General features: G+C 34.5%; 1 protein-coding gene across 10 annotated transcripts in view; it reads right to left on the reverse strand.

Annotated features, from left to right (window-relative positions):
- Positions 1 to 12137, reverse strand: part of BLTP1 (bridge-like lipid transfer protein family member 1) — a 113736-nt gene that overhangs the window by 76064 nt on the left and 25535 nt on the right. For all 10 annotated transcript variants that reach the window (XM_082758885.1, XM_082758886.1, XM_082758883.1 and 7 more), the window contains exons 10-19: positions 10815 to 10965; positions 8894 to 9050; positions 8149 to 8227; positions 7161 to 7252; positions 6400 to 6517; positions 5115 to 5270; positions 4269 to 4366; positions 3081 to 3259; positions 2835 to 2941; positions 507 to 715 (exon numbers count right to left, since the gene is read on the reverse strand). In XM_082758885.1, the coding sequence (XP_082615011.1) occupies positions 507 to 715; positions 2835 to 2941; positions 3081 to 3259; positions 4269 to 4366; positions 5115 to 5270; positions 6400 to 6517; positions 7161 to 7252; positions 8149 to 8227; positions 8894 to 9050; positions 10815 to 10965 (1346 nt within the window). The remainder of the gene's footprint in view (positions 1 to 506; positions 716 to 2834; positions 2942 to 3080; positions 3260 to 4268; positions 4367 to 5114; positions 5271 to 6399; positions 6518 to 7160; positions 7253 to 8148; positions 8228 to 8893; positions 9051 to 10814; positions 10966 to 12137) is intronic.

Genomic DNA, 12137 nt, shown 5'->3' on the forward strand with positions numbered 1-12137 from the left:
ACGAGTTATCTAAACTTTCTCTTGAGACTTAGAAGATAAAGGCCAGTTTAAAGCTGAGAAATCTGCACTTCAAAAATTAAATCATCACAGAATCAAGGGACCTAACGTAGCACTGCTTACATACATGTATACCTCCAGAGGAAATGAGCACTGAAGATGTGAGCTTGCCTAGAAATGTGCCTAAAGGCACAGGTTCTGATACATCTTTATATAAAAGTAGTTCTAAATGTAAACTATAATCATAACCATGGATTTTTATGATCCTATATGTTTATATATATATATACACACAACTTCACAAAAGGAAAATTATGCTGATATAAGTCTCCACATCTATACTGCATGTCTCCTCAGAAGCCTGTGCCAACTGAACTTATCCCAGCCATGTCCTATCACCAAAGTCATTCCAAACAAGCCCTTATGAAAATTTTCATCTAAGTCCACATATTCTGCAGAATTCTCATTTTCTGTTTCATACGAACCACTCCTGTTTCCTACATGCTTACCTTTATAGACAGAAAGGCTTTGAGCAAGGGTCCGTACAGGGTTATCTGGGAATCTGGGGACAGTTCCAGTTCCACATGGAGCTTATCCGGGGGCAGCTCTGAGGGGTCGAGGGGGAGGCGGGTTGAAGCTGTGGGAGATGAAATCACACTCTCGGCTGTTTTCTGCGATGGCCTCAGCACAGATAACATTGTTTCTTCCATTTCTGACACTTGGGAGTAAAAGAAAGAAGAAAACAGATTTTGATTATGTTAGGCCTGTCATGGATGAAATTCTACAAATATAAATGTGTAAGAAATATACAACTTTATGCAACTTTCTAATTTGGATTCTATAACTATGGTAATATAGCTATGCTACAGAACAGGTTTCTCATGCTTAGTAGCTATAAGAAGACAGGAAAATAGAGAATATTTTAGCCAACATCAACTATGCAAGAGAAAACAATCCTCCAACTTATGAAAAAAGATCAATTTATTTATCTTGCTTTTCAAGTTAAACAAAGACCTGCTTTTATTTCAGTGTAGCAGATTTCCCACAACCACATATCTATTGCAGAACAAACAAACGTGAATAAAAAGGCACATTTCAGAAGTTGTGTTAGAAATGTATTCTGAACCAATGATTTTGTAGGCCAGAATTTCCCCTCTACTCAATTACTCTAGTCACAAAAGAGTTCAGAAATCCAAAATTTTATTTTCCATTTCCTCTTTTTACTTGGAACAAAAGAGAAGCGCTTTGTCTTTTTTAAGTGAGGAAAGGCCAATAGAAGGAAGCAAATAAATGGAAGTGACCGCCAAGAAGCAAAGAACTATATGGGATATAAAATTGTTGCTCCTTATGGAGTTGGACTTCAGGTGCTAGTTTAACTGGAAGAACCAGCACATGCAGAACTACAGTGAATATGTAGCCAGCAAACTACCTTCAAGGCTTTAAGTTACCACTTATTGCCTACAATGCTTGCTCAGTGCTTGCATTATGTTACAGAAGTTAGCTAAATGCCACAGTGAGAACATCAATTATTTGGAACCCGCACGTCTTTGGTCTTTGTTATGCAACATATTCATTCAAGCTTAGTGTTCTATCAGTTGACACAGAAGAAAATACAGATTGATATTACTGTAACAAACACACTGTGTCAGCATCACAGGATCAAATCCAACTGTAGCAGTGAGCTCAACTTGATTCTGTGAAGGATTATTCCTTGAAGGAAGCTCCAGGTGAAATTAGCTGTGTATATACAAACTTCCAAAACCAGGTTCAATTGCTCTGATTACAAGTGAATGTTATCAAATTTCAAATATGCAAATTTGACACAAACTGACAGAGTCTCAAAAGAGCACTTAATAAACATCTGCAAGATGAATCTTATTTATCCTGTTTCATACTCTAAAATCTGAGTTTTTAGATTTGAATTGCTGAAACTCAACACCTAAAAACCCTGTTTAATCTCGTCTTCTAACACCTGCTCATTGAGGCCTGTTCAAATTAGCTCTCATTATTATTAGAAAATACCTCTCTCCTTCCTCAGTTCTTCCTTCTTTATTCTCAACCTGAAAGACTTTTATATAACCCCACAACTTCCTGCATACCACCCTCTCCTGCACTTAAAATACTTGAACACAGAGATAAAAGTAAGGTATTCCATAGCTTTTTTTTTTTTTTTTGCAAGCACATATATATATGTTGAAATACATATATATATGTATTTCATCTCTAGAACTTCTAAACAAGCATTTTCAAAATTTAAATTTAAATTTTGAATTTTGAAATTACTGTTAGACTCGTTAGTCTAACACTCCTACCTGCCTGCCATGGTTCACTTCAAGAGTGCTAGCTACAATGAAATCTCGGAGTTCCATATACATAAATGTAACATGATGTTACTGTATCTCATGCTTATAGAGAGTTTTTAATATTAGAATGGTAAGAAAAATGCCATAATATTCAGGGGAAAAAAGGCTTAGAAAGTTTAAGTACTATAGTACTGCCCAAAATACCGTACTTCATATTTCATATACTAAGTGATACTTTATGCAGTAACCCATTTAAGAGATCTACTTTGCTAAGGACAAGGAGAAATTAACTACAGACAGTATCCTCTTTTTCCACAGGGAACTGGGACACTTTCTGAAATTCTGCATTGAAAGAGATGTTGACAGGTTTTAAATCAAAACTAGTGCATTCTCAAGATTAGCATTCTCCCATTTGGAAAAAGAACAGTACAGTTCAAAATCAATTTCTGTAAATTTAAGCAGTTAAACCCAACCCAACAAAGTTGCAGCGCTTCCTGAAATGCAACATGCTAAGAAGAAGGTATTGGCACTTACAGGATTGTTTTAACTGCTCATCTGCCTTTTGAGGATAAATTGGGTGCCATGAGTAGTCAATTGTAAACACAACACTCGGGACTGTCCAGCATTCAACCCATCCAGCCCTTTCAAGGAGAAACAGCATACTTTTATTTGAAGTACAAATAATTTCCCATCAACATGAGGTTGTTTCTTCTACTAACAAAATAAGTAACTACGACAAGCCAATATAGCTACATAAACATAAATCAAAATAAAACTCACTCTTCTTGAGTGATGTTGCGCCACTTGGGTTTGCCTGTTTTCTGACCACTCTGACATTCAGCAGAAATGCAAGATTCGGGATTTATTTTATTAGACTGACAATCTTTCACCAGCATAAAAAGGGAATATTTACTAGGATGACAATCTGGTAGATACAAGCGAAGATCAACATCTTCTCCCTAAAAGCAAACGTTAATAACAGAAGAGTTTATTCACTTTATGTATAATGCTGCTCATGCTATTTGCACGCTCACGTGTACCATCATCTTCACTTTAACAGGCAAAGCGATGCACAAATCTCAGTTTTCATACGATTGCTGACCACAGCTCCCTCCAATCTGTAATAAAATCCTAAGAGCTTTGTAGTTCTTAGCAGTTTCAAGTCCAGTAACTTGAACATAAGAACACATCATAAGCTGTAAAACACAGGTGCATGGCTCTCAGGGATTCTTGTTCTTCTGTTGTTCAACTCATAATGCAAAGTTAGTGACTGGCACAAGACCATCCCTCATCTTAAATAAACCACACTTTTTTCTCCCTTTCCTTTCTTTCAGAAATAACCTCGCTTACTTTGCTATCAAATTATACAAACTTAACAACATCACCTTCAAATAGTTTTTATTGTTAGTAACCCCACACTGCTTCTATTTTAGGGAAGGCAAATCAAGAATTACAGTGTTCCAAAGAATTTGTTGTGTACGTAAAAAAAACTGTGAAATATCTTGAGGACATCTTTCCAAAATAGCTTCAGTTATCTATTCCAGAATTTTGTTTTTATCTTTAAACATGTGTTGGACTTTCAATCTCTAATGAGAACAGACTTCCAAGTGATAAAATACATATATATATAGACACCCACAATATAACTATATATAATAAATATACATACTGTATGTGTGTGTGTATATATTATATATAAATATTGCATGCATATGTATGTGTTTGTATTTACATGTGTAAAATGAAAAAAAAATAAAACAGCCTATAACTGGATGCTTCATGTAATCAAGGCTAATATATTTACTTCTGGGTTAGTTAAAGAAGAATTCTATGAACAGAAAGTGAAAGGTACTATTTTTCTTTCAGGAAAGAGTTTATGCAAAAGTTCCAAGCTGAAGAAGAAAAGGAAGTGAAACTATGTCACATTTAAAAGACAATGGGGCTGAGCAATGAGGGAAGAGAACTTACCTTTAAAGAGAATCTAGTATTGCATGTAGTTGGAACAAAGTCAGTGAAAGGCAGAGAGAAAACAATGTTTAATGTTTCTCCACAAGCTGCTAGATAAACTGGGAGAGAAGAAAACCAAGCAAAACACTGTTAGAATCACTCCCTATTTTGTTCTCAGGCAAATTATCAAACAGAGAGGTAAAAATTAAGGAAAAAACTGTTCCTGAACTCATGACAAAGGAAACTGCTATGCATTTAGAGTATAAATTACTATGTTACTATGAAAGTAACATAGTAATGAAAGTAACATAGTAACCCGACACACCTTTTCCCTTATAAAAGGGCATTGTACAATGAAACTACAAGCAGAAGAAAGAAAGTCAACTGCAACTAATATCTCGTGACTTTCTTTATTGCTTCACACACCGGTTCTTGGACAAAAACAGAACACAAAAAACAACAACAACAAAACACAGGGCAAGTTCCAGGCTTCTGATAAAGTAGTGAGCCATACTTTTAACAATAAGACAAAAACATGTTTTTTTATGCTTTCAGCTATCTTACTGAAGATGTCAAGATCTCATGGTTTCTGTTTACAAGCCATCTGCTCTATTAAGTCAAATATTCAAAGTGTCCTCGAAAATGAATGCTAAAATGTGATCTAGAACTACTTTCCCAAGAAAAGGTATATATTTGTACAAAATGCACAAAATAAGTGAGGACATGCAGCACTAGAAGGATGGATGGCTTATGCATAACAACAGTAGCAAAATGTGTGGGTATCACTGAAAGTGTTTCATAGCAAATATCCTACCATTTTTATCACTTGTACATACACTTATTTCAAATTAAAAAAATTGACCTCACCATTTTCTTGCTGTTTGGTGGAACAGTCAATCCAGTTGTGCTGATTTGCTGCCCAAATCATTTCAAATTGATGAAACATGACTTTGAAGTTCCACATATAAGGAACAAATGAAAAAATGTCAGGTGCACTGTCACTGGACCAGTCTTGGATCAAATCTGAAATTACATAAAGTAGTAAAGATAAGTTAGTAGCAATCAAGTGAAAAATTTCTTCTTCTAGTTAACCTGGCTTTTCATAAATTGTAAATCTTAACCATTTGTCCCTTTATAGAAAAAGGAAATTCTGTGAAAATTAATATAACTATATGCATCATCACACCCATTTCTCAGGCACATATTCCATCAACACTTGCTCTGAACCCATCTCTTATTTCTCACTTGCTTTATAAGCTAGAATGCCATAGGTTTAATCGTGCTTTCTAGTTCACCTTTATTCAGTAGCAGTTACACATTTATCTATAAGCACTGGACTACCAAATAATTTCCTCTGGTTTTCCCCTCAGATACTAGGAATATGTACATGAGTCACACATCCCTACCACCAGGTCTAATACAGCAAACAATGTTGCTGTAGAAGCTCAGGGGTTTGCTTTGCACGTCTTGGTAGACTACACTGTGTACTACAGCACTTTACAAAGGACAACTCTGGCCCAATCAGGAGGATAACTTTATTAGCATGGCACTATGCCTGCACTAATTAATCCTCCATCCAGCAGGGCTAATTAGCGCAGGTAGTGCCACATTGATGGGAATATATTCTTTCTATTACTGCAGCTGGAACATTCAGCATAGTTTGGTGATGCAGGGCTGCCTTGAGTATGTATATTCTTCTTCACAGCCAAAATCCTAAGCAGCAAATTACTTTCCCTCATCATTTGTCAGCCACATTGACATGACCTAAAGCCTGAATAGTTGAAACTCAGTCAACCAAAGAAGAGAAGTATCAGAGAAATCAACATCCTCAGTGACAATTATTAAATGAATCAATAGCTCTGGTAAGATAAATTAATTTGAAATTTAGGATCACTTAACAAAACTGCAGATCAAATTTAGTTTAGATGTTAAAAATTAAATTATTCAGTATCTCTATTCATATATAAGATTACTGTGCAATTAGACAGTAATAGCCCACAAAAGACATCAGGAACTTTGTCCTCAGAAATAATCTGTTGTCCTAAATATGTGAAAACACATCACCTGCCTTTGCATACCTTTGTAAAATTTGAAGAAATTGTGAAGAAATTATATTTAATTTCATATATAACTTATTTAATACAGCACATACCTGTGAAGAAGCTTTTCTGAGCAAAGATAAAATGATATGTTGCTTTATAAACCTCAAGTTCACATTGCCATGTCTGTGGCATGTTCCATATCCGGGGATAACTGGCATTAATATGAAACTGTGAACGAGATATTAAAGCATCAGAATTACTTGAAAACATGACAATGCCTGACCCTGTAGCTCAGCAGTTTTCACACATGTACTCTGCTGAATAATTAAAACACTTTTCCTGCTGGGATGAACAGAATGCCTCTCCAGTTCCTTAATAATTTAATCTCACTCTGTCTTTCTGTGTTTGAAGGTCAAGTGTTAGTGTATTCATTTATGTGGAAAGGTATTCTACAAACTTCTGATGCTGCTCAACAAATACACCATCTGTTACTTTAGATGTACCCAACAACTGATGTGATGCTCAAAAATTAAACGTTAAATTCATTACTTCAGTAAAGTCATTTAAAAACTATTAATAGAAATAATAAATATACAAAACAAGTGATGTGGAACACAATTGCTCACCCCCTACTGACCAATGCACCGCCAACCCCAAGCAGCAGCTGCTCCCCCAGTTACATGTATACAGTTACGTGTATATACATGTATATATAAAGTTCCTTAGATATCAAAGCCTTGTAAAATAAATTTAAAAGGCTTATTTCTGCACTGCCTACGATCCTGAGGAACTTCTCTATAGACAGAAAAACATGCTCTTTATTAAAAATTCTTTGAAGGCTGAAGCTTTGTGCTTAATAATGCAAACTTACAGCTAGCATTTCAGCTTCTAAGAGAGTCCGGTACTGCATGCTGCTGGTCGCATCAACGTGTAGAAGCTGTCCTTTAATTGTAGGTGAATAGCCTAGTAGATAAAAAATATAAAATAAATATTCCAGTGTAACAGTTACACACATTTTAAGAAATGATAACCAGTGATTTCAACAGTCCCCTAACAAAACTAAGAAATATCATGGTGGAAATTAGCACTGTGATAACTCTGTCCTCTAACTTTAGTCAATCAAGAGCTTAACATGTTCTATCTGCATATAGGAGGGATGACAGAAGTCTCGCTAGGTTTGGAAAGGCTTGGATTCTAGAGATCTCGGCTTAAATTGCAGAATGCATGAAAGAAAATCAAATATACAAATATATTCTCAATCAAGAGAACAAACACTTCAGCAAAAGGGCTTCAAACCAGCCAACAACATGAATAAATCCAAAACCCCAACCTTAACTTTGCATTTATCTGATCTTCATCTCCAACTTTGGAATTTGATTTATTTAAAAAAAAAAATACTGCTGAATTATTAGTATGCATTTCTCAGCATGATTCAACAACTACACTAATCCTACACAAGATGTCTTCTTGCTTTGATTTGACACTGTATATGTAACCTGCTTCAACACACACATAGTTTAATGACCAATTTTCTTTTAATTACAGATTTTCTTTTGGCTTTCTTAACCCAAATAAATAATGAAAGTGACTTAATTATTTAAATACATAAATGATTTAATGACTTGCAGTGAAACATACAAGGAAATTCTTCTTGTTTCCTTATTTAATTCTATGCATATATTTATATGTGTATATAAATATATTTCTTTGTATATGTATGAATTATACATAACTTACATAAGAACATATGTATCTTACAGTTAAAGGTAAAACACTGCAAGATGCTCACACTTAGATGAATTAACACAACTGCTCAGGAAAAACATTAAGAAAACAAATTACACTTAGCCTTAACTCACCATTTTCACCTACTGTCATGGGAATGTTTATCTCCAAATATGATCCTGCACCAACATTTACATGTACAGCGTTAGTTTCCTACATGGTTAAAAAGAAAAAAAAAAAAGAAAAAAAGAAAGAAAAAAGTCTAGCGTTATTTCTAGGCCGTCAATATGAACCAGTGTGTACTTTATGCCTCTAGCTATCATTATCCACACCCAGATTAAAGAACCTGATGACTGAAGTCTTTCTTCTCTGCTGAAAAATTACTAATGAACTAACTATGTGCAATGAAACAAGACATAAAGTCACACTAAACCCTATTTATAAGAATAACAACAAGGAAAAAATTCAACCCCACCACGTATATGCATTTTTTGTTTCCCCCTGTATTCTCTCTACCCAGTGATATCAGGTATTCATCCAATATCAGAAAAGATAATGTCTTCATCAGTGAGAGCTCCATCCTAATGGACAATTGCACAGGAAACATCCAGATGAAATATTTCCACAACTGTAGGAGCTAGCATAGCTTAAGATATAGGTTCAAGGCATAAAAGAAGCTTATAATAAGCCAACAAACATTGATGCCTTTCAGCCAGTATTTCTCTTTGAAGGGTTTACACCTAATCACAGAAGATTAGTACAATCTCTACCAGCTTTTAAAACATAAACACCTGAGACAACTAAAAATATGTACAGCCAAAAAGCACACTGTAATCACAGTAGAAAAAATGATTTTTCAGACAAGACTTCATTACTCACCCTATTTTTGGTAAAAAGCAAATCAATGGTGGCATCTGCAATTATATTCATCCGCAGCTCAAAAGCAAGAATCTGTCTTGGTTTCCCAGGCTGAGCAATTTCAGAGACTTTCATAACTTGGTAGTCTGGCGGGAAGAAAAATTTCCACAAGCAATCCCTAGTGGGAAAAAAAAAAAAAACAATCGTTTTTATTCACAGCAGAAATGCATATACATTTTTGTATTTATTTGGTTCACTTAATGATTTTCCACTTAGTTATGCTGCTGAGTCTTAAGACAAACAGTAGATACTGTAAAAGGGCTGCTTGTTTGGAAGACTTCCTTATGATGAGACTAACTCATTACCAAAATAAAACTCCAAAAATTCCAAATAGTAAGAAATGCCTATTGGATGAAAGCCATAAGTCACACCTTAAAAAATTTAGAACAAAAATATCCTAAATCAGATGGCAAACTATGTCTTTCTTCTTACTCCTAATCTTTGGTTTACAAATCTACTACAGAAAAAAAACAACGTAGTAAGTAATCTGTTTATGCTTTCGTTTGTGCACAAATAATCAACGTACTGTCAGAAATAAACAAAACATTAAGATGTTTGGGATTTCATAATGGGAATGAAATGAAGCCTACACTTCCACAGACTCATATCTGAACATGTAATTACATGAAAGAAAAGCCACAGTGATGTAGTACAGACAGCTTAGCTTCTTTGGTTCTCAAGGGGGAGGAAGCAAGTCTTTAAACAGTTTCTGTGCACTCAGCATCTGACCACTAAAGTAATATAAACGTTAAACAACAGAAAACAAACAAAAAAACACATGCACACAGTCAAATCTGAAATAGTGACACCTGCCCAGGGAAACCCAACTCATTATCATATGAAATAATAAAAATAAATATTTCTAGAAGCCCTTCTATGAACTGAGAGAACAAAGTCCACAGAATCTCTACAGATTAGTGCTTCTTAAAAGTTCAGGCACTTTCCAAATTTATCTTCTATCCATGGCATGATGACAAAGTTTTCCCAGGTATGTATCTATGAATTATATGCACATTACATAGGCACCAAACTGCCTTTTGGCTAGCCTTTTAAAATTATAAAAATCATATCATCAAAGATCCTGCTTTCTTGGTACTGCTTATTAAAAGTATTGGTAATGATTCACTGACTTCATGTTCCTAGCAAAGCACTCCTTCTAGAAATTAGGGTTTTCTCTTAAGTTCAGTAAGACACTGTTGTATCTAATGACTTCTCTTTGGTCTGCCATCTTCACACTCCTAAGAGACAGTTAATCAAAATAGTTTCACAGGAGAATTAAAAAGGCCAAGAGAAGTATTAATCTGTAATTAGTAAGGGGAAAAAAAGGGAAGGCACTGATTATGCCACTTTTACTTAATAGTCCTTTACTCTCTAAACAATCCTACTGTCTCCAACAGAAATATTCATGTGCGAAATAGAGAAGGCAGAGTGAAGAATAGTATTAGAGCTCTGGCCTAGTATTCTATCACTAAAATATCTATATAATAAATACTTTGGAGACTGCATCGAGTGGTTGATTCTCCCAAGCAGTAATAAATGATCACACCTCATTTTCACAGCCCGATTATTACTTTCAATTACAAGATTAAACCCTTAAGTATGTAACACTTGATAGCTAATAAAAAAAAAAAATGAACATTGATAATAATCGTAATATATTAATAATTAATAATACAAATTCAGTGGCTTTAGAAGGACAACACCCTAAACAACAATGAATTTATTAATCCTAAACCACCGTGGCAAAACTCTTCTTTTAGGCTCCCTAGCCAAACCCCTACAAATGCCAAGACGAAGCAATCGCATACTGGAAACTCTGGAATGTTTCCTAATAATAAGAGATATTAAGGATTAAAATTGAAGATATAAATCATCATAATACCTCTGTCTATCAGCCCAAGGTCCATAGTTGAAGTCTGTTCCTTTTCCACAAACAATGTCCAAACCCCAGCATGGTGGTAGATCCTGTAATTTGCTATCTTCGTTGTTTGCTTCTCCATCATTACTTTCCTCTGTCTCCTCTGGTACAAGACCTGTATTACATAATATAATAAACAGATTATCTAAGGAAGCTGCTTCAAGTTAGCATGAAAAATGCTCGCTAAGCACAATACAATTAAAGTATTCTGATGTCAGTTTTATTTGAGACCACTATAGCACAGAGTTATCAAGCCACAATTCAATACCGACTCACATGGGAAGAGCAAGAAATGATCGAAAATACTTGGGATTTTCTGAAGTACTGCTCACTACTGTCAGTGAAATGCTGGCATAAACAGCAGTTTTATCTGGTAAGTATGCTTTTTACAGGTACAAGCTTTCGTGTAGCCACATTCAGTTCCCAGTCCTACTTAAAAACCAAGTTTTGATGACCAAGTAAAAATAATTTCCACAGACAATGTGGAAAATTAAAAGAAAAAATATACTACAGTAGACCAGGAATCACTAGTAAAAATTCAAGTAGTTTTTCAGCAATGTTCCGAAGTAGCCTCCTATCCTCTACCAATAAACATCATTACTGAATGATTTACTTTTTATTTTATTGAATGTTTTGATTTTATTTGTTTTATTGAATCTGTTCAAGATTCAGAAAATGCTTTAAGTGGATTCACAGTAAAAGCTTTTGCAAAAAAAACCAAAAACTGCAAAATAAAGTGGTAACATAATGCACTGGATTTAAAGTGAAAAAGACAGAGACCACAACATTCAGAAAAAAAGGCATCAAATAACCTTTAAAAAAACAAACAAACCAAAAAAAAATCAAAATATAGGAATAGGCATTAACAATAAACTGCCCCAATCTACAAAATATTCTTGGAAACCTGCATCATTTAAGTTTACAGCTTCAAAAAAACACTTGTTTTAAGTATTAATATTCATTGCTGTACACGGCATATAGACTCAAGAAAGGCACTACTGACAGAGTGCCTACATCTATATAAAAATACTCAATACTCAATGGTCAATAAAACCATTAGTTCTACATGTAGTTATTTCACCCTTGGAATTCCCCAGGCCTCCTAGATGGACTGGTCTATATGCTGACAAAAAAAAAAAAAAAAAAAAAAAAAAAAAAAAAAAAAAAAAAAAAAAAAAAAAAATTTGGGAAGGGGGGGATTTATTTTTAAATTTACAAAAAAAATTAAGTACAAACCTAGGTAGTAATACTTATGAATGCTTTTATTCGCTTCAAAACATTACAGTA

Source organism: Aythya marila (genome assembly GCF_965140915.1).
Source record: "Aythya marila genome assembly, chromosome: 4".
NCBI lineage: Eukaryota > Metazoa > Chordata > Aves > Anseriformes > Anatidae > Aythya > Aythya marila.